The 22,634-nt window shown below is 35.4% G+C and overlaps 3 protein-coding genes and 1 pseudogene across 3 annotated transcripts; all 4 read right to left on the minus strand.

The window, feature by feature from the left end:
* Window positions 1-337: 337 nt before the first annotated feature.
* On the minus strand, window positions 338-7,619 carry LOC120342229 (ribosome biogenesis protein NOP53-like). The gene is made up of 7 exons (XM_039410975.2): window positions 7,224-7,619; window positions 6,651-6,803; window positions 6,129-6,224; window positions 4,342-4,644; window positions 4,012-4,104; window positions 3,555-3,688; window positions 338-594 (listed from the first exon to the last, which is right to left on the minus strand). Exons 1-7 carry the CDS (start codon window positions 7,617-7,619, stop codon window positions 498-500), a joined length of 1,272 nt encoding a protein of 423 aa, XP_039266909.2. The 3' UTR covers window positions 338-497.
* Window positions 7,620-7,662: 43 nt separating this feature from the next.
* LOC120342226 (acylamino-acid-releasing enzyme-like) lies at window positions 7,663-10,401 on the minus strand. The gene has a single exon (XM_039410971.2). It carries the CDS (start codon window positions 10,293-10,295, stop codon window positions 8,133-8,135), a length of 2,163 nt encoding a protein of 720 aa, XP_039266905.2. The 5' UTR covers window positions 10,296-10,401; the 3' UTR covers window positions 7,663-8,132.
* Window positions 10,402-10,537: 136 nt separating this feature from the next.
* Window positions 10,538-13,072, minus strand: LOC120341819 (acylamino-acid-releasing enzyme pseudogene; annotated as a pseudogene).
* Window positions 13,073-13,111: 39 nt separating this feature from the next.
* On the minus strand, window positions 13,112-16,482 carry LOC120342227 (acylamino-acid-releasing enzyme-like). Its single transcript, XM_039410973.2, has one exon. It carries the CDS (start codon window positions 16,436-16,438, stop codon window positions 14,309-14,311), a length of 2,130 nt encoding a protein of 709 aa, XP_039266907.2. The 5' UTR covers window positions 16,439-16,482; the 3' UTR covers window positions 13,112-14,308.
* Between the last annotated feature and the right edge of the window lie 6,152 nt (window positions 16,483-22,634).

Consider the following 22,634-nt stretch of genomic DNA (forward strand, 5'->3'; position numbering starts at 1 on the left):
AAACAACGTTCTATGAGCTCTACGATAAGGTTCCGGTGCTCATATAAATAACTTTCAAATATTCACTTCCACTGCAGAAGAAGGGGGAGGTTGACAAAATTTGCCCTGATAGGCAGAAAGCAGACTTGAACCCGGTAACAAAAATTTTGGCCCTTGGTTTGACGCTACCGAGCAGTAGCTTCACAAAAGCGGACAATGCGTGAGAAACTTTTATATTTCAGACAAGTTAGTAACTAAAGTAAAACTAAACTCTTCATTTATTCTAATGTTCTCTATCTTCCAACAGTATGAAGCAACCAGAGGTGGAATAACTTAACCACTAACTAAGATTTAACAATTCCATTCAATATATTGTTTATTCAACTTGAGCAATATCACAGACTATCAAATCAAGAAAATGACAGGGAACAGTAGTGACCCTATGAATCATACTTCCGATTGACAGTGAGACGAGTCTCATTATTCTGGCAGAATATTTTAAACATAATCCCTTGGATTCAGGCTTCAATCTCTCTCCATTGTCTCTTCTCTTGATACCTGATCTTGTACTTTCGTTTAGGAATGTTTCTTTTACAACGAGGTTCAACGATTCCCCTGAACAAAATACAACAGGTTCATTTCAAATGTAATCCCATAAATGATAGTGATAAACTTTTTCCAGTTCTTAACAAGACCATTCGTGAAAGTGTTAATACTGGGTAAGGCAAATAACCTCCCACATTTTGAGTTCCTACTAGGGCAATGCTGTTACAGTTATTCACCTGATTAAGCAATTTTAAGTTGTTAATTAACTGCCGTTTTATATTTAGCTATTTATAGATTTTTAAAAACAAGTTATTTATTACAACTTCAATGAAAATCATTAATGTATAAATTTGGCTTGGACAGGTAACACATTTGATTTCTTTGCATGGTGATATGGGGGATCTGTACATTCGCCTACATTGTCTGTAGGGCTATCTCAGGGGTAAGGTGTATAAGCACCGACCAAGACCAACAACCATTGATGGACTGAAAGATGCTATTTACAAAACAAAGATTCCAATTCCACAGGAAGTGGGGACGGGCCATGTTGAAGACGTTGTTTTCGAAAGTAGTTTCCACAAAATGGCATTCAAATGCCTTGTTAAGTATGTAATAAAAATATAACGAAGGATATTCTTGTCTATTTTTGTCTCATCCTGTATCTCATAGGATTCATAAATAAAAAGGTAAAAAGGAATTATATAATTTTTCATATTAGTTAAAAAAGAAGTATAGTATAATACCAGTGAATCTAACCCAGATGATGTAAAACCGGAATTTAGTCATTTAATATGAATTGATCAGTGTGTTTACATAAGAAGGATTTGGCAGAAGTGCATTGGCAGCACGACTAATGCATACATAGGTATTGATCGTTTCAGCGCATTCAGAAGTCTTTGACCCAGAATAGCAAAAATAAACATTTACTGACATGGACATGAATTGCATTAACTAGTCTAAAACATGAAGTGTGGTGTAACCAGGGGCGCAGCCAGGGGGGAGGTTACATGGGTCGTAACCCCCCCCTTTGGAATTTTTTTTTTTTTTCAATAGTGTTACGTTTACTTGCAATAATTTTATTCTTTGCGTTATCACTTTCGCCCAGCGTCCTAATTTATTATTTATGTTTACGATTCGTTATCGCTGTTACGCGGCAGTGGATCTAGCTGCCAGCGGGGGGCTCACGGAAGTGACAATCTACACTAAACATTTTCAAATACAATTGTACTACCTTTCACTTGACACAAATAGCAACGGACGTATCACACTATTGCCGTCAAAACTATTCCACAAGCGCGCTCTCGCCTCGCCACATTCAACGCATCCATACTTTTAATCACATACGTTATCGTTGGTTATCGGCTTATCGCTAATTACGAATTTTAGTTATGTAGTGCATCTTTAACAAGCGATGGCACCAGGATCATAAGCAAATAACAGACAAAATGAATTATTGGAAATGTATGGTTCATTAACAAAGGATTGCCAAATGTGGCAGCATCGGAAAAAGGTGTCATAAATAATATTCAATCTTCGAAAACAAAGCATTGCAAAATAATGTTCAATCTTCGAGTAAAAAGTATCGTAATATAATGTTCAATCTTCGGGAAATTTTTTTTTAAAGAATAATGTTCAATCTTCGAGATTTTTGGGTAGCAAACTCGTCCAAGACTCGTTTGGAATCGTCTGTCTGCGAAAAGCAGTTACATGCGTTGTCTTCCAGATCTTTTCAATAAACTGGTAACAATATGTTATTAAATTATAATTAAATTATTATAGTTAAATTATCGCTGAAAGTGAAGAAGGGCTATGCGCAGAATGCAGCTATCACGGGCGCGGGATTTCAAATTCGCGACGATTTCACTTTCAGTAATATAGGTCTCGATGCATTGCAATAAAAATTAGAATTTATTAACAGTTAATTGCAACAAGCAAGAGTTTTACATTGAAAGACGTTCCCAATCAGTAGGATACATGAGCTTGTTTTTAAATGATTTTAATCGTTTTATGAAGTTATAAATACGGGAACATCAAATATATTTATTTTGGAAATGGATTGATATTTCGTGACGCACTCAAAAATAGTTTATGAACCATTGGCATTTGGCAAATATCATTAATTTATGCTATTTCTTAATGTTTCATGATTGCTAATATTTCATTCTATTCTTATTTTACATTTTTTGCGATATTTCAATTAAAATCATGACGATGGCATTTTATTTAACTGTTGACAATGGGGTTTTAATCGGCGATTACTAAAAGGTTGAAATGGGACATGCCAAAACAAAATAAACGAATTGACGCCTGTCAAAGGGGGCAGGGTCTGGCGACAAATAGCCACATGTGTCGGTGTTTCTCTATCATCGGCATTTTCGGCATCACTTTGAAACTCTAAAACGCAAGAACACCCCGCGGAGTGAAGACTTTCTTTCGCATAGGGAAATATTTGAATTACGATTGCTGAATAAGCGAAAAAAACAAATGCTTATTTTCTTGCTTGAAACAACGATAAACCAATTTAACCCGATGCCAAAAGTACAAGCATGCATTATTAACAAACTGGTAATAATATGTTGATAAATCGCCGCTAAAAGTAGAGAAGCGTTATGTGCAAATATCACAGGAATTTGAATTTGCGACGAATTCACTTTCAGTAATATAGTTAACGGCGCATTGAAATGAAAAGTTGATTGATTTTTTTTGACCAAAGAGAATGGTCGGCGATTGCTGAAAGTAGGACATGCAAAGAAAGGCTAATGAGACACAGCGCCGCACATGTTGTTTTGCCATCATCGGAACATCTTTTTAAAGACCTATAAACGCGTTTTTATTTCACCGTAACCCCCCCCTTGAAAAAATCCTGGCTGCGCCCCTGGGTGTAACTGTATAATCTATTCATTGAGATGTGAATGTTGATTTAGAGTCATACTGTTACTATAGCAGCAAGAAATCGATTGGTTGCATTTTTAATTAGTGGCAATGATGACAATTATGAAAGTAAAACTATCAACTTGTATTAAAATTACCTCTTCTGAAAACTTTTATAACGATCAGTCAGAACTCCAGATTCTGGTTTCAATTCCCGTAATGAACCTTTTATTTCATCGCTCAATTTCAACTCAATATCTTGTTCAGTAAATTTCACATTGGACAATGTCAGCTTAAAACAAAGAAGCATTATGTTTTATTCAGATAAAATCAGTCTTTATCACAATGCTGTGCTTGCCATTGAGTTTTTTTTTCCAGATATTAATATTTACTTATTTCAGAAAAAATTAGTCTAAATCTATTTTCAGCTAAATTTACCGAAGCGCTCCAATTCATTACAGTTAGTTTGAGGTAGCCATGTCAACAGTCCAAACATAACGTGGCCCCTGAAGCTAGGAGAATGAAAACCCGTCAACCTCAAAATTATTGGGCACTGCTGAAGTAGTGCATGGAGCATTATAGTAAAATATACAATTCTGAACATTCTTCACCCACCAGTCGAAGTTTCTTTTTACGCAACTCCCTCCGAGTTGCAAGTTTTCTTTCCTTAGCTCTTATTTCGGCGAGGAAAGTTTTCGTTCGAAAAACCTAAAACAAAGAATAATTTTACAATTCAATGAAAATTTTATTCATAATTAAAAAACAACTGGTAAATTATATCGATGAAATATTATCCACTAAACCATAATACATCAAACATTTTGGACACGAAGACCCATAGGTTGTTTTTGTATATGATTTTAGTCGAGGTGAACATGTGCTTTTCTCTTCAACTATATTTCCAATCGTTTTTATATTTTCATCAAATAAATATAGAAGACAAACCTCATTTTCTCTCAGTTTTGCCCCCCAAACTTTTTCTTTTTGTCTTTTTTCCATTTTTTCTTTCTCCTCCATTTTTCTTTTTCTTCTTGTTTTTCGATCGTTAGCTCGAACTGGAGCGTTCGCCATAATACCTTCAGCAGTGGAACCATCAACAAAATCCTCATGGTCATCATTTGAACCAAATAAACCTTCTTGCATCTCTTTCTGATATGTATCAAGATCAGGAAGTTGTTCATATGGAACATGGAGTGATCTTTGAACCTTTTCAGCAACTTTCAATTTGTTCAGCTCAACTTGATATGCCTGATGAAATATGTAATTTCATTGATCAGAGTTTATTTGGTTATTTATATAGTATAACACAGTGGAATAAAGCAACAGTTTGTTACTCTCAACTATTCTCACACTAACATAGGTGAATACTAGATGCTCAGTTCTAAATGAGCTTGAATAATCAATTGGTCAGTGATATAATTTATATGCTTAGTACTTAGTATTTAGGGCATTGTTCCCAACCTGAGCATTTGAATGAGTCCTCAACGAGCAATACCGTTTAGCAACGTTATGCAGTGGTATAGTAAATAGATCATGTAGGTAACTAAATCTTTTAGTGACGCGGGCCACCTTCAGATTTAGAAATTCATTGTTGGCACAAACGTTTTTACCGAACATCAGCATCAGTTAAGTTCAAATTTGATGAAATCGATTGCACGGCAAAGTATTCGAACATTGAACTATTAGAATACCAGGTGACATGTGACTTGAACACGGCACATCACTTGCGCCTCGCTAAATCAAACTGTTAGATTGCACAACGCACTTGTGGATTTCTGACAAAATCAAGAGTCTACATGCACCTTTCTCTCACAAGCAAACACGTTAAAAATGTGTGTTATATTTGCGTTGTTTTTTATTTATTTGTTTCCGTGGCTCAATGTATATATTGATTGAAATAAGTAAATTCTATCATATTTATTTCAACGGATACGCAGTAACGATTTATTTCAACGGATACGCAGTAACAACATTTCAGAAGTTTTATTTTGAATGAAAAATAACATAGACACGATAGAAAAATACAAACAGAAAAAAGCCAGCGAACTCCGGAGCCAGTCATAAAAAATATTGTTCATTTTACAATTTTACAATGGCGATAAGGTGAATCAAAGCCAACACGATATATACCGATATTAGTCAAAATGAAATTAATTTGGGCTGTAAATTCGTCGCCAGTGATCGCATAATATTTTTTGAGTTCGTCAGAACGAGCCATTCGAACGAACAATCACGAAACATACTTTAGCGGCGGAAATTTTCATTTCAAGACTGACTACGATAAAATGGAATCCATATATCTGTATCTCGCAAATAGAATATAAAACCTTTTCTCGCGTTTTTGAGCGACAAGGAATATAGGCTACAGTATTTGTTCTGGGAGATGTCAATAGTAGCTCATATTCATGGGACACGTCGAGGATTAACTGACTTCGTTAAAAATCTGCTGTGTTTGGTTTTATTACTTTTCACACAGAGTTCGGATTTAATTAACCTACCTTGAGTCCGCAAAGATTTACGCTAGTGAGAAAATAGTCCGCGAACAAAAAAGGTTGGGAATTGCTGATTTAGGGTATTTTGGAATGCGTAAGCCCAATTAGAATAATTACCATTGTTTTTCTTGTGGCAAAAAAGTTTCGGTACTTGAACACCAATCCTGAACGAGTTATGTTCGACTACCGAGGTATCACTCTATATATATAGTAGAAGCGTGAAAAAACATAAAAACTTACCTGTGATAACAAACTTTGATGATCAGTATATGTTGGATTATAGGAAGCTCCAGGATGAGCAATTTCTACAGCTGGTACAGTTCTGTATTTATAACGCTGAAAAAAATAAAAGTACCGTATTAATTTTTTCGATCGAGCAATCAATTAACAATTGCTGTTTTAACAAGAATGTGGATTTCTATTCAGTGAGGCATTGGAGATTTTAACAAATTTAAATGTCATTATTCCAATTATAAAACTGTCTATGAATTGATGAAGAAATCAAAATGTAGCTGGAACAATGCCAACCACAAGTTAATAGCACTTTGAACACAATCTACCAAGAACATATATACATCATTATAATATATACATTTTTATATATGAACCATTAGTTTATGAAAGAAACTTGGTCATATTTTAAAACATTTTACACAATAAATTAATAGTCGCACTTGATGTGCCAAAAGTAAAAGGCACATTAGGAAATTTAGTTTGGTTGATGGCCTAATCACGTAAGCTGTTTTGAGCCTAATAGTATACCTCAACATCATTAGGTTTGTTTTCCAAATGTTTTGGTCGCTTTACTTGTCTTTCTCCAATTATGATATCTGTGTATTTTGCAATTTCTGTTTTTTTGTTTGCTATGTCATACAAATCCAAGCTTTGGTTAGCCCATAAGTCGAACGGAGCATCCTGAAAAACATGAGTTATCGTACACATCTGAATAAAGTAATTAAATTCTTCTGAAATGCAAAACAGTTGAACACTGTTTCATAATATCACTAATTTAAATCAGCTTGCTGTTTTGTATCCTAGGCATACCTTTGTTACTTAAGGTTATTTGTGGAAACATATAGATTGGCAATCTCAATAACATATCCAATTTCCATGCCTTTGAACAGAGCACGGGACAAAACCACTCAATTTATAGTTCTATAAACTCATTAATGAATGTAAAGTCCTATGAATCTGAAGTCACCCCAAATTGCCAATATACTTGTGAACTGTATAATAGGCCACAAGCTGCTAATGCAGATTCTCTTACCTTTCTAGGAAAGAAAAAAAACCACATGCATACATTACTTTTATAGTTAAAGTATATATGTTACTTACCTCGGAGAGTGGAACACCAGTTTTAGGAATTTTGTTTCTTCTCTCTAATTTTTTATCCAGTCTTTTTACTGCTCTTCTTTTTGATCTATTACTTGTTGTACTTGGAGGTTTAATAGCATTAGGATCCGGTACTAATGTCTCATCAACGTGCAGTCTTTTATCTCGTTTCAGAGAACGTTTTGATTTATTCTCTGTTTTAGCAGATTTATCAACGAAAAATAATTCGTCATCAGCTTTTTCGCTGACTAGTCCTCCAGTTCTCAATTCCAATCTCTCAATGTCAAGAGCTTTTTCAACATCAGAGATATCAATATTTTTTCTCCATGTTTTCTTCTTATTTTTGTTTAGTCTCCGTTTTTTAGCCTTCTGGCTCATATTCTTTTCAAAATTTATCATGCTTTTGAATTTCTAATTTTATCTTTATAATATATAATTAGACTGCAGAATACAATAATAAACATGGCTTGCACTTATAGTTCCCAACAAAACTGAACACATTTTATAAACCAGTAGTCTTGTCACCCAAATGAATTTCATTTGAAAAATATAAAGATGTCTCTGTTGATAAAAAAATGTTTGGGTTTAGGGCCACTCTACATTGCCCCTTGCTTACATTCACATTATTTTCAATCCGCGTAAATTGTTAGAATTAGATTAGAAAATGTGTAGAATAGCGATATCGATAATTCCCCTTTAGAATTCACTGATTACAGGCAGCAAAAAGCGTATGGTACCAAAGTATACAAAGACTTTCAAATAAAAACACTGCTGTTTCTGACACGAAAATCCAAAAAAAGAGAAATATAGGCACATAGTTTTTACAATTTGCACAAAATACAGCAAATAAATTAAAATAATATCACCGTTCGACTACTGGAAGAAATCTCAATGACACAGATTACCATGAATTCACTTTTGAAGAGAATTTTGATATTTCACAAACCATAGGACCATATTAACAAACCCATCACTTTCTGCTTCTACTCCATTTAAAATATGATGGTTGTTTTCATATTCAAGGACTTTACATGTTCCACCAAGAGCCCTATATTTCTTTGCCCACTGCTTTCCTTGTGAAGGTGGAACTCTCAAATCAGATTTTCCCAGCATAACTAAACAAGGAGCTTTAGCATTCATGATGTGAGATATTGGTGACTTGCTCAGCATAGCCGCATAGGATTCTTTGCATGGAAGAGAAGTAAATTCAAACTGCTTCGAATCCACTTCCCATGGCACCCAGTCAGGTAAATCTGTTAATTCACTCATAGAAGCCAGATTGGTAACTGGATTTTTTACACACGCTGCAAAATAAAAATCAGGATATTGACTGATGAGTTGTAGAGTCAAGAATCCTCCATGAGACAATCCCTCAATAAACACTCTGTCAATATTAAGATCATTTTTCAACATTTTTGCAACCTGATGGACGTCGCTTACATCTTGCATACCAATGTTTCCTGGCAATGAATCAATTGACGATTGTCCATAACCAATAGATCCCCTATAGTTTACTTGCACTACTGTGTATCCAAGCTTACACAATACAGCAATATCATGCACAAAAGCAGCTACATCTAGAGTGTGAGGTCCTCCATGGGGATTCACTATCAATGACTTTATTTTGGGCTTGGGAATAGAAATCCCATAAACAGGTTCATAGAGAATATACTCACACGGAACATTTGGAAATTTTGAATTTTCTAGTTCTGGTTTAAATGAGTGTACAGACCATGTAAGACTTTCAATTCCCTTAGATGGCTGGTCTACTGTAGTCCAATTCATTTCCGCACCAGATATAAACTTAGCAATTTTTATCTCTGGAGGATTTGATGGCGTTGAGTAGCCAATCAGAATAAAGTCATCTCTCACATCCAGTATGGTAGAAAAACCAATTTTTGTCAATCTCATAACAGATCCACTAACAATATTAACGTCCAAAATGCAATAGTGAGATCTCCAAAAGCTGGAAAGAAACAAATGATGTCCATCAATACTCCAGCAATTACTGAGTAAATTAAGGAGATATAAACCAGGAAAATCATCTTCAGAATTTGGAATAAATACAGTACCAACAATGACTTGATGGCTAGGTACTTTAATAACAGATAATTCATCATCTATCTTTGGTAAACAAAGTGAAGCAAGTTCAGTGCAGTGAAAGTGCGGGCCTCCTACTGGATTTTTCAAAAATACGATGAGATTATCTGTGGGGTGCAAACGAGGACTTCGAACAGAAATATCATTCGGAGTTAATTTGATGCAAACCTGCTGTTTTGTATTCAAAAGAAAAATGTGATTCTCACGAGTCGTGGTCCACAGAAGACCAAGCTTGTATGGACCATGTAACCAACCAACAAAAATAATTGATTCGCAATCATGATGCCAGATAGCTTGTCCAGCTGAAATATCTTGAGGTATATTATCGGAGCAAACAACAATCTCCTTTGTTGAAACATCAAACACACATATAGTTGGTCGGATGGCTTCAGTTAATTGCTCCCTCCAGCATTCCTCCCAAACATGTTTATTTCCATGATCAAATTGGTTATACTTACTGGATTTAAAATATGATTCAGATTTTGGTCTTTTAGTTTCTGCAATGTATAGAATTTTTTTATTGTCACTCGACCAATCTAAACTTCCAAATTGTTCATCGCAATGGACAGGACCATGTTTTTCAGCTTCATTCAAATTAACGTTCACAATTTTTTTAAAGCTGTCCCATATTTCAATAATGTGCACTTTATTTTTATCGTCATCTGTAAACTCTCGAATAATGGCCTTCATTTTTCCACAAGATGTATACTTTACAAGAACTTCTTTGCTGGTAACATGTGTAGTGAAAGTGGAAGATTTTCCATGAACCTTTACTTCTAAACCCTTGACATCCACTCGAGACGACTTTCGAAATATAATATTTTCAGTTCTTTCAAGATCTTTCTGTTGCCAAATACTTTCAAGTATGTATCGATTAGAATTGTCAGTGGGCAATAGGGTTCCACTGATGACATTTGGGATGGAAGCAATCTCCCGATAACTATCGACCACTTCTTCAATTGCCATATTTGCCATGATATTATGCTTTAAATAGACCTATAGATAAAAGACTTACGGTATAAGATAAAGGCTGAAATTGGAGCATTCCAGCTGAATTGATCCAAGTAGAAAAATCAAAAGTTTAACGAGATGTGCCAGGCCAGAGCATCTTTCGTCCGTGATTTCAATTTACACTTATTTCATAGTGAATTGCCTTTGTACGAACAGAAATCAAATATATACTAAGTAATACCATTATAAAAAAAACTATCTATTCACTGAAATAACATAATTCTGATTAACAATTACACTCTGGAGACGGTACAAAGACATAAAAATGATTGAATTGAAGCTTTTTGCAAAAAAAATTGTGTTTCTATCAGAATGCAAATGAATTCAATATTCAAAATTAATATCAAAAATGAATATCTCTGATCAAAACAATACCAACTTTACAAACGTACCATCTACCATGTTGAAGTGGGACAGGATATTTGAACTGAAATATAATCACAATGTAAATTTTATAAAAAAAATATTATGAATTGAATCATAATCTGATAAATGAATAACTTGGAGCAAAGAACAAATTTATAATTTGGCGAAGAACGAATTCTGCATGACCATAATTGCAAAATTCACTAACTCTGAATAATAATAACACAAATAAAAAATAACTTATTTAGTTTAAAGTATTTTGATATTTTTGAAACCACAATATTGTATTCACAAATCCATCTGCTTCAGCATCCACTTTGCTCAAAGGATGATTATTGTCTTTGTATAACAACACTTTACATTCCTTACCGAGAGCTCTGTATTTTTGCGCCCATCCTTTACCTTGTGAAGGTGGGACTCTCAGATCACAATCTCCAAGCATAAGTAATACAGGTGCTTTTGCTTTTTCTATGTGGAAAATGGGAGACATTCCCAGCAGAGCCGAGTATGAATCAGAACTTGGTAATGTCTTAAAATCAAACTCCTTCCCACGTTCACAATAACACCAATCTGGTATATCAGATAAATCAGACTTGGGAGCAAGGTTTACAGCAGGGTTTCGGACTACCGTAGCAGAATAAAAATCTGGAAATTGTGAAATTAAATGCAATGATAGGAATCCCCCGTGTGATCCACCTGTCACGAAAACTCTAGTAGGGCCCAATTCATTTTTCAGTTTTTTCGACACTTGATGAACATCGCTGACATCTTGTTTCCCAATTCTACCTGGGAGCGAGTACACACCATCATTACCAAAACCAACAGAACCTCTATAATTTATGTTAACAACAGTGAATCCAAGTTTGCACATGCCAACAATGCTGTTCATAAAACCAGCAGAACTGTTAGAATGTGGACCACCATGTGGAAATACCACCAATGCTCTGTTATTTGCCTTCGGTGTCATTGGCTGGTATAAAATATATTCAGTATCAACATCAGGATATTGTGAATTCTCCAATTCTGGCTTGAATGAATGAACAGACCATTTCATGTCATCAATTGGTTTACAAGGTTGCATGACAGTTGTCCAATTCATATCTTTATCTTTTTCAAATTTTGCAATTCTTAGTTCTGGAGGAATGGTTGGGGTAGAATGACTTACAACAATGACATCATTCTTTACATCTAAGACAGATGTATTACCTGTATAAGTCAGTCGCTTCACTTGACTGCTCTTAAGATCTACAACCAAAGCAACAGTGTGAGATCTCCAGATACTTGCTAAGAAAATGTAACTGCAATCAATACTCCAACAATTACTTGGTAAATTCATAAAGTAAAGACCAGGAAAATCATTTTCAGAATTGGAAGACTTCACAAGATCGATGATGACATCCTGCTGTGCAAGTTCTTGAGAGTCGTCTTCCCATGATGGCAAACTTAGAGACATAAGTCTAGAACATTGCATGTGTGGCCCTCCTACACGATTTTCCACAAACACAATTGTATTGTCCTTAGGATGCAAACGTGGGGATCGAACAGATTGATTATCGTCAGACAATGTCTTGCAAATCTTTTTATTTGTATGTAAGAAATACAAGGCACATTGACGAATAGGGCAATAACGAAGACCAAGTCTGTATGGTTGTTGCATCCATCCAATAAATACAACAGATTCACAATCATGATGCCAAAAAGCCTGGCCCGCTGAGACATCCGAAGGAATAACATCAGAAAAAACTGTGATTTCTTTATTTGACAGATCAAGTATACATACAGTAGGTCTGTGAGCACCATCCATCTGTTCACCCCATGAATCGTACATGACATGCTCATTTCCAGACTCACAGTCGTCCTCTTTCTTGCTAGTTGACTTGAAAAAAGACTTTGTCTTGGGTTTCTTAGTTTCAGCAATGTATAAAATCTTCTTTCCATTTTTTGACCATTCTAGTGAACCAAATTGATCATTACTGATCACGTCACCATGCTTATCAATATCCTTTAAATTGATATTCAAAATTTTCTTGAACTTGTCCCACACCTCTATGTATTGAACCTTCTTATTGTTCTTGTCCAATACTTCTCTAACTATGGCCTTCATGTTTCCGCAAGAAGAATATTTTACCAGGAGCTCTTTGGTCAACTCATTTGGAGGAAATTGAGTTACATCTTTGATAACATCACCGTCAATTTTGAAGCAACAAGACTTCACATATTTTATGTTTTCTTCTCTTTCAAGATCACGTTGCTGCCAGACACTCTCAAGACCATACTGAGAATCTCCATCTTGCCATATATTGCAACCCAAAATTGTTGGTATTGCAGCAATTTCTCTGTAAACATCCACAACTTTGTCGATTTTTATATCCATCTTTTTTCTGTATTCAAGTATTTTAAAAAGTAGTCTGCACTCTTAGAAGCGAAATATCACATCAAATGCTATGACAGTATGCAGGTTTGATAGTGAAATTAATGCAGATAATGAATATTATTGCCAAGAGTGTTCGCAAGATTTTATTTTACATCCACCTTCGGAGTTGTTTAAAAATAATAATTATTAATTAATATCTGAATGTATAAATACATGCGTATTTGTTGGACATTTGGGCATAGTACAAGGTGTACTATGTTGGTGTTAAAGGTGTATGTTGCTACTGTAGTGAAGAAAAATGGTAACTAAATTTATAAACATTTGTGTATTTAGATTTTGTTATTTTTAAACAACTCCGAAGGGAAGATAAACAAAAAAAAAAAGTAACTCAAACCATATTGCAGTCGTAAAAGACAGCAGGTCAAGTCTGGGGCGAAAGTCTGTAATCCTGTCAGAGAGGTCATATTTGTATAGGCAAATACACTCGTACAAGTAACGTTGTTCAAATTGTATTTTTGTGTAATGGTAACGTATCCAAATAAGCAAACTTGCTCCTGCACAGAATCAGTTACATACTGACATACGGTAACAATCAAAAATAAAATCTATCTAACAGTACCGGTATGTATTTGTAACATAAATACGGTATACTACTAGGAATCACACATAGCCTATGTAATCAAAAAAATCAAAATTTAATGAGGTGTGCCAAGCCAGAGCAACTTTTGTCCATGATTTCAATTTACAACAGAAATCAAATAGATACCAATACCATTATGAAAAAAAAACTACCGTACCTATTCACTGAAGTAACATAATTATGATTAACAATCACACTCTGGAGTACATAATTATGAAAATGATTGAATTGAAACTTTTTACAAAAACATTTTGTATTTCTATCAGAAAAAAAAAAAATGAATTCAATATTCAAAATAAACAAATGCTGGTTAATATGAAAAATGGACATCTTTGATCAAAACAATACTTACTTTACAAATTTATGTACCATATCGAAATTGGACTGGCTATTTAAACTGAAATTTTACCACAATCTAAATCAGCATTTTATAAAAGAAATTTATAAATTAGAACATAACCTGATGAATGAAAAAATTGCAACAAAGAACAAAATTATAATTTGGCGAAGAACGAAGTCTGCGTGACCATAATCACAAAATTCAATTACAGTACATTGTATAATACACAATAAAAATAGTAATTCTATTGAAGTGATTTAGTTTAAAGTGTTCTGATATTTTTGGAACCACAATATTGTATTCACAAATCCATCTGCTTCAGCATCCACTTTGCTCAAAGGATGATTGTTGTCTTTGTATAACAACACTTTACATTCCTTACCGAGAGCTCTGTATTTTTGTGCCCATCCTTTACCTTGTGAAGGTGGGACTCTCAGATCACAATCTCCAAGCATAAGTAATACAGGTGCTTTTGCTTTTTCAATGTGGAAAATGGGAGACATACCCAGCATAGCGGAGTATGAATCTGTACTTGGCAATGTCTTGAAATGAAACTCTGTTCCACATTCACAATAACACCAATCTGGTATATCAGTTGAATCAGACATGAGAGCAAGGTTTACCACAGGATTTCTGACTACTGTAGCAGAATAAAAATCTGGAAATTGCGAAATTAAATGCAATGATAGGAATCCCCCATGTGATCCACCCGTTACAAAAACTCTAGTAGAGCCCAATTCTTCTTTCAGTTTTTTCGACACTTGATGAACATCGCTGACATCTTGTTTCCCGATTCTACCTGGAAGAGAGTAGACACCATCATTGCCGAAACCAAGAGAGCCTCTATAATTTATGTTAACAACAGTAAAGCCAAGTTTGCACATGCCAACAAAACTGTTCAGAAAACCAGCAGAATTGTTAGAATGCGGACCACCATGTGGAAATACCACCAATGCTCTGTTATTTGCCTTCGGTGTCATTGGCTGGTATAAAATATATTCAATATCAACATCAGGATATTGTGAATTCTCTAATTCCGGCTTGAATGAATGAACAGACCATTTCATGTCATCAATCGGTTTACAAGGTTGTATGACAGTTGTCCAATTCATATCTTTATCTTTTTCAAATTTTGCAATTCTTAGTTCTGGAGGAATGGTTGGGGTAGAATGACTTACAACAATGACATCATTCTTTACATCTAAGACAGATGTATTACCTGTAGAAGTCAGTCGCTTCACTTGACTGCTCTTAAGATCTACAACCAAAGCAACAGTGTGAGATCTCCAGATACTTGCTAAGAAAATATAATTGCAATCAATACTCCAACAATTGCTTGGTAAATTCATAAAGTAAAGACCAGGAAAATCATTCTCAGACTTAGAAGACTTTACAAGATCGATGATGACCTTTTGCTGCGGAAGTACTTGAGAGTTGTCATCCCATGATGGCAAACTTAGAGACATAAGTCTAGAACATTGCATGTGTGGCCCTCCTACACGATTTTCCACAAACACAATTGTATTGTCGTTTGGATGCAAACGTGGGGATCGAACAGATTGGTTATCGTCAGACAATATCTTGCAATTCTTTTTATCTGTATGTAAAAAATACAGGGCACATTGACGAATAGGGCAATAACGAAGACCAAGTCTGTATGGTTTTTGCATCCATCCAATAAATACAACAGATTCACAATCATGATGCCAAAAAGCCTGGCCAGCTGAGACATCCGGAGGGATAACTTCGGAAAAAACTGTGATTTCTTTATTTGACAGATTAAGTATACATACAGTAGGTCTGTGAGCACCATCCATCTGTTCGCCCCATGAATCGTACATGACATGCTCATTTCCAGGCTCACAGTCATCCTCTTTCCTGCTAGTTGATTTGAAAAAAGACTTTGTCTTAGGTTTCTTAGTTTCAGCAATGTATAAAATCTTCTTTCCATTTTTTGACCATTCTAGTGAACCAAATTGATCATTACTGATCACGTCACCATGCTTATCAATATCCTTTAAATTAATATTCAAAATTTTTTTGAATTTGTCCCATACCTCTATGTATTGAACCTTCTTATTGTTCTTGTCCAATACTTCTCTAACTATGGCTTTCATATTTCCACAAGAAGAATATTTTACAAGAAGCTCTTTGGTCAACTCCTTTGGAGGAAATTGAGTGACATCTTTGATAATATCACCGTCAATTTTGAAGCAACAAGACTTAACATATTTTATGTTTTCTTCTCTTTCAAGATCACGTTGCTGCCAGACACTCTCAAGGCCATACTGCGAATCCTCATCTTTCCATATATTGCAACTCAAAATGGTTGGTATTGCAGCAATTTCTCTGTAAACATCCACAACTTTTTCCATTTTTATATCCATCTTTTTTCTGTATTCGTATCAGTATTTTAAAAATATTATGAACTATTAAAAAAGAAATATCACATCGAGTTCTCTGATAGTGAAATTAATACAGATAATAAATATTATTGCCAAGGGTTTATTGCAAGATTTAACTTCACATCCACCTTGGGAGTTGCTTAAAAATAATATTTATTAATAACCGAATTAGAGCTAAGATCTGAAGCCCAACCTGAAATTCGGGCTGGGCCTGAAACGTCAATCATTATGTTCGGGTCGGGCTTCTCTATCTTTGACTTTTTTTTCAAACGAGGCGTTTTGGCCACGAGAGACCATGGTATGCAAAAAAACGAAAGTTGCCTCATCAACATGACACATTTGCAATGACAATTCAAAGAACTCCTAAATAAAATATGAAATTTTGGGTTTGCTTCGGGCTCAGGCTTGCAAATCCAGTTAATTCAGTAATTAGTCGGGCTCGGGTCAGGTTTAAGGTACCCACGGGCCTGGGTCGAGCTGGAATTTTTGGACCCAATTTCACTTCTAATCTGAATACTGAAATACATGCGGATTTGTAGTGAATAAATATGGTAACTAAATCTATAACTGTATAAACATTTGTCAGTTTTTGGGGGCTAGTTCACTAAACACCGTCAAGTACTACTAGTTGGCATGGCATAGGTACCGGTAACAATTTTCGCATATGTCAGTATGACCTCATTAACCCCTACGGTACCGGTACCTACAAACCTGACTACATCCTTTGACAACACCTTTAAATCTAACATCTGTCAGTCTGAACCTTACTCGTGGTTTTGCTCGCTTTCCTGATTTTGTAATCAGTTTTATTTCAACAATTTTGTTTTATCGGATTTTATGCTGACTATGGAGCCAAAATAAATACATAAAGGCAGATCAGCAGGTACCTACTATAAAAAAGTCCACCCACGAATGGAAGCATGTGTTGCCTTACTGTGATGACGTCATGTTCCAGATACGATTCCTTGCGAAGTAAACATTCTCCCAAGCCTGTGCCGTGATATAAAATAAAGGTTGAGAACCACTGCCCTAGATTAGGCTTGCACGTAAGTGACGTAATTGACAAAAATCAATTCCGTAATTACGGCCAAATCGATTACGTAATGACCCCGTAATTGCGATATTTTTTTCACACATTTAAACCTATCATAACAACCAATTTAATCCACTTCTATTCCGAATGGGACATCGGAGTTTGGTTTTCATATTCCCGGCAGTACTACACGCCGGCTACAGATGTTAAAGACAAATATCAAGAAGTGAATTCAAAATAATTTTATTCTGATTTTTATCTTTTGTATTAGCTTTGATTTTATAAGTTGATCTCTTACATTCTTTAGTCATTTCACCCGAAGAAGTTGAAACCAGGTGTGTTGACGTCCATCGGTCTCAACACAATTCTATTCTTTATCTACGGTTAATATGTACATTGGCCATCCTAGATAAGTTGGTAATAGGTTAGTAAATGACGCGTTATGCCTTCCCCATCTGCCTAACAAGAGAGAGAGAAACGGCTGCGAATACCGGAACTTAACTTCTTTTACTTATACTTTAATTTTTTACAATCGACGGAATTGACTGCTCTGAAGAGAGCTCGTTTCAATCGCGAAAGCGCTCGACCAACAATTACGACTTTACGTAATTCGTAACTTCCCTTCCGTAACTCGAAATAATTCCGTAATTCCGTAAATCCGTAAATTACGTGCAAGCCTACCCTAGATGCTCTAATATTTGTGCGTCCGATATTACATGAAATAAATACGTGATTTTATTGTCAAGCAAGTTATTCCAATCTTTTATCTTATCCCGGGATCATACGGCTCAATCCCGGGATATCCCCATAACCGAATTTCGAAAACTGGTCCCGAAATCCCAACCCTAAACAGAAGAGAGTGGGTCACAGATATTTAATCAACGTTAGTATCTATATAAGAAACTTCTTACACAAATCTTCTGTTGGTGTTGGTATAGTTTTCATTAGTGGTGGTAGCCTAAAAGTCTCATTGCGCGCAGCGCATTAGGAGCAGCGCATTACGCACAGTGAGGCCGCATTAGGCGCAGCGCATTGGGCACAATGCGATATCGCATTAGGAGCAGCGCATTGCGCACAGTCAGGATTGACAATTCATCCATCCATTTTATCATTGTTTATGGAATCTATAATGACAAGCTAGACACGACTTTTAAAAAGTAGCAACAGTAATTCGACTTGAATTGGTACTCGAATTTGCTGGAACTCGGCTGATGATACGTTACTGTAATTTGCTCGTTGCGAACATCGCATTAGGAGCAGCGCATTGGGCACAGTGAAGCCGCATTAGGCGCAGCGCATTGGGCACAATGCGAGATCGTATTAGGAGCAGCGCATTGGGCACAATGAAGCCGCATTAGGCGCAGCGCATTGGGTACAATGCGAGATCGCATTAGGAGCAGCGCATTGGGCACAATGCGTGGTGGCATTAGGAGCAGCGCATTGCGCACAGTGATGCCGCATTAAGAGCAGCGCATTGAGCACAGTGAAGACGTATTAGGAGCAGCGCATTGGACACAATATGCGGTCGCATTAAGAGCAGCGCATTAGGCACAGTGAGGCCGTATTAGCAGCAGCGCATTACGCACAGTCAGGATTTAGCATTATTTATGAAATCTATAAAGTCAAACTCGACTTTTAAATAGAATTCGACTTGACTTGGCAATCGAATTTGCTGGGACTCGGACCGGTGATATGTAGCCCCAATTTTATGGGGTATTCCATACATCCCATTCATCAAGGCTTTGAATAAGAAGTTACTAATACATCTGCTATGCATTTCAGAAAAAAAGTTATGAGTGTTCCCATAAATATGTGCGATTAATTCACATGATGATATCAACTTTCCTTCATCCTGAATTGAATGCAATTATATCGTTCTTAACCTCGATGTTTATGCGAAATAAAAACAACAGCAGTGGAAAATGATATTATGTTTAATTATACCACACACATAACACAAAGGAAAGAGATTTGAACTGTCATTTATTAATATTTTTTTCTAATCACTTATAGTCATAACATATTTTAATTATTTGCTTATAGCTTTGAAGTTTATGCTCAGATGTCTCAGCTCTGGAAGGAGTTTCTTCTGATGATATTTTAATTGTTTGACCATACGGCGGGTTCTTTTTTGAAATTTAGGTCCATGTTCACTTCCACCTTCATGCACCAAAACCCCAGCTGCGTGAACCATTTCGTGTATTATTATTCCCAACCTTTTCTCCCTAGATTTGATAAAAACGATTGAGAAGTCTTTATATATCGAAACTTATTTATCCGTTTCCTCTGGCTCATTTTTTGACGACTTCATGAAAATGTTTCGTAAAGCTTCGAAATGTATCCCTGTGGATTCGCAGTCGTCGCAAGTCCATTTCGAATCTTCTTCGGGGTTTATTTCAGGAGGTTCTCTTAGACATTTTCTGTGAAACTAAGTTCCGCATGCCAGGCATTTATGCATTTTTCACCGTCGTCAGGCATACGGCAACCGCAAAACATGTCACAAAACCATGTAAATGTTGGGTTTTCAAATCCAATTCTCGATTCACAGCAATGTTGAAATAAAGCCTCCATCTAATGATTCTTGAAGCAATTGAGTGGAACATGGTGTATGTTTTGTTGATTGATCTGCCTTCCAGCGGGGTCTACTTCGTGACTCAAAATTACGGACAATGAATTTATACAATAAAACTGAGAATACATAACAAGTGAAAGTGATTATATCTGAGATACCTTGCCGACAATCCAACCTGAAATATAGGGTGTCCATGAAGTTTTATCATTTTACCAATGGCTATTACATAGGTAGGTAATTAAGTGTAAATAAAAGTTGTTATTGTGCGCTCTGGAATATATTAGACGGCACCAACGACTAACATGGACGCCACTTAACGAAAAAAAAAATAGCAAAATTACTAATGAGCATTAGTTAAGCTTCATTATCGGGTTTACCGTCACAATAATATACCCAGACAATCATACCCTACTTTCAATATATTAAAAAATTCGAAACAGAAATTTAATAATTTTTCCGAAAAAATATCATATCGTCACGCTAATAACCAAATTTGCGTAAGTCATTTTTGGCGATTTTGAGTTTTTTTTTTGTAAAATAGGTATTTATGTTATGCTGCGCACCTGTCTGTTAACTCAGATTTTATTGTAAGAATTCCGAAACCTGAAAAAATGGAGAATTAGTATGACATGTACATTTGTGCAATTGTTTCGTCATAATGAATTATCATTGTTACCGCAGGACTATTGTGACGTCACAAAGGCAAAATAACCTCGGCGAAGTATTTTCGAGTTTTTGTATCTCGGATTCTAGCTTAGCGCGTATTAATTTGAATTTAAACTACAGTATAGGAAGACGTGCACTTGTGATATTCACTGTCCGAGTCCAATTCACCTTGGTTGGCTTTTATATTGGGTGCATTGCTGTTTTATTCTTTATATTTAATCTTAGTCTTATTTCGGTGGGTGTGCAGAGCGTGTTATATTGATGAAATATATATTTTTAAACATAAAAAATAATGTAATTGAAACTGATTAGCTATTTTGGGGATTAGACATTGTAGATACTGAGAATTACATTCGTTTTTGGAATGTTTAGTTTCCAGGACTGGTGCATATAGTAAAGTTGCAAAATTGCGTATGTCCCCAAGTCATTGACACATTTCTGACTAAGTCACAGTGCGTTAATTAACTGCTTCATACAAATTAACTCAAATCCGGCAACAATCAAAAAATTGAACCATGACAAATTATTGACTCTCAATGGCATAACAATATCATTAGGAAGTTTTTTATGTTTTTCTCAAAACTGCTAAATATGAGTTACGCAATTCGGTTATTAGCGTGACGATATTTAAAAAAAACGATTGGAAATGTTTATTGATAAATGGAAACTGGAAAAGAGCAATTTTGGAAAAAGTTTTATAGTTACTCATAGCCATAAACAATCAAAATTGTATAAGGCTTTGGGTACTCGTGAAGTGTGTGCACCAAGATGTCGCACAACCTGAACCCTAACCTTGTGCACAACCTGAGTTCAGGTTGTGCGCCATCTTGGTGCGCATACTTCAGGTCGTCAAGGCTTTGTTTAATGAAAGTTCCATAGATTGCCTTTTACCCCATTGAAACAACTCGAACAATTTAAGCCACATGTTTTGTGTTTCTAGCTATATTTTATCGGTGTACATCACCCACACATGAATATGCATTTAATGCTACATACCGTCAATATGATGATAAATATCATTATGATAAATACAGGAAAATCACAAAAACAACATATAAAATGATTTGATTTTAAAATAAACATTGCCGCAATCAGAAAATGGTTTGTTTTTAATTTTCTATAAGATTTGCGCTTGACCTATTCAGTTTGAAAAAGTATTCAGACATAAACTGGTACTTCCATAAACAGTTTAACAGTTACGTTTCCTTAATAATTTACATTGAATAATCAAAATCTAATAAATACTGCCTCACTTCTGAAAATATACTCTGAAGTTCACAAATATGTTGAATCTTGTAACGCATTATCGCTTTTATATTTCTCTATTTTAATGTTGTTTCCACGATTTAAATTAATTTTGAACTCAATCTATATCTTCAATGATTATTCTGAACTGAATTATATGTGATTCGGAATCATGGGGCAAATTTAAGTCAGATGTGTTTTTCTAACGTTTCGTAGGAGCATAGCAAGAATTCTTTGAACAAACATACTTATGATAAAAAAGCAACCGCAAGTAAACATACACAGTGAGAATCGCGCCTGGTATGTTGAAGAATCAATGAAACTTTTGAATGCATCATTAACAGTGGGGAACTTGGATGATAAAGCTGATTGAAAAGTATCCAGCGGATTTATATTGAGTAATTTATCACTGATCACATCACATTTTTTATCACTGATATGTTAGCAGTTTTTTTTATTTCATTCGTGCCTTGGCGGGTCACGAATAAAACGCGGTAGATCACTTTGTTACCCGCGGGTCAGTGGTTCGCCATCTCTTCTTTGGGCCCAAAAAGTTTGATCGATTCTTGTGCTACTGATGTTCTAACATTCGAACAAAAAAACTGTCGTGACTTCAGCTATTATTATTCGCGAATACGCGATCAAAGCAACTAGGGAGTGGA

Source organism: Styela clava, chromosome 3 (assembly GCF_964204865.1).
Source record: "Styela clava chromosome 3, kaStyClav1.hap1.2, whole genome shotgun sequence".
Lineage (NCBI taxonomy): Eukaryota > Metazoa > Chordata > Ascidiacea > Stolidobranchia > Styelidae > Styela > Styela clava.

Coding starts and splice junctions, on each gene's coding strand:
- LOC120342226 (XM_039410971.2), bottom strand. CDS start 10,295: ATGGCAAATATGGCAATTGAAGAAGTGGTCGATAGTTATCGGGAGATT.
- LOC120342227 (XM_039410973.2), bottom strand. CDS start 16,438: ATGGATATAAAAATGGAAAAAGTTGTGGATGTTTACAGAGAAATTGCT.
- LOC120342229 (XM_039410975.2), bottom strand. CDS start 7,619: ATGATAAATTTTGAAAAGAATATGAGCCAGAAGGCTAAAAAACGGAGA. Junction 6,804..7,223: donor CTGGTGTTCCACTCTCCGAG/GTAAGTAACATA, acceptor CATGTTTTTCAG/GATGCTCCGTTCGACTTATG. Junction 3,689..4,011: donor GTAAAAAGAAACTTCGACTG/GTGGGTGAAGAA, acceptor CTTTGTTTTAAG/CTGACATTGTCCAATGTGAA.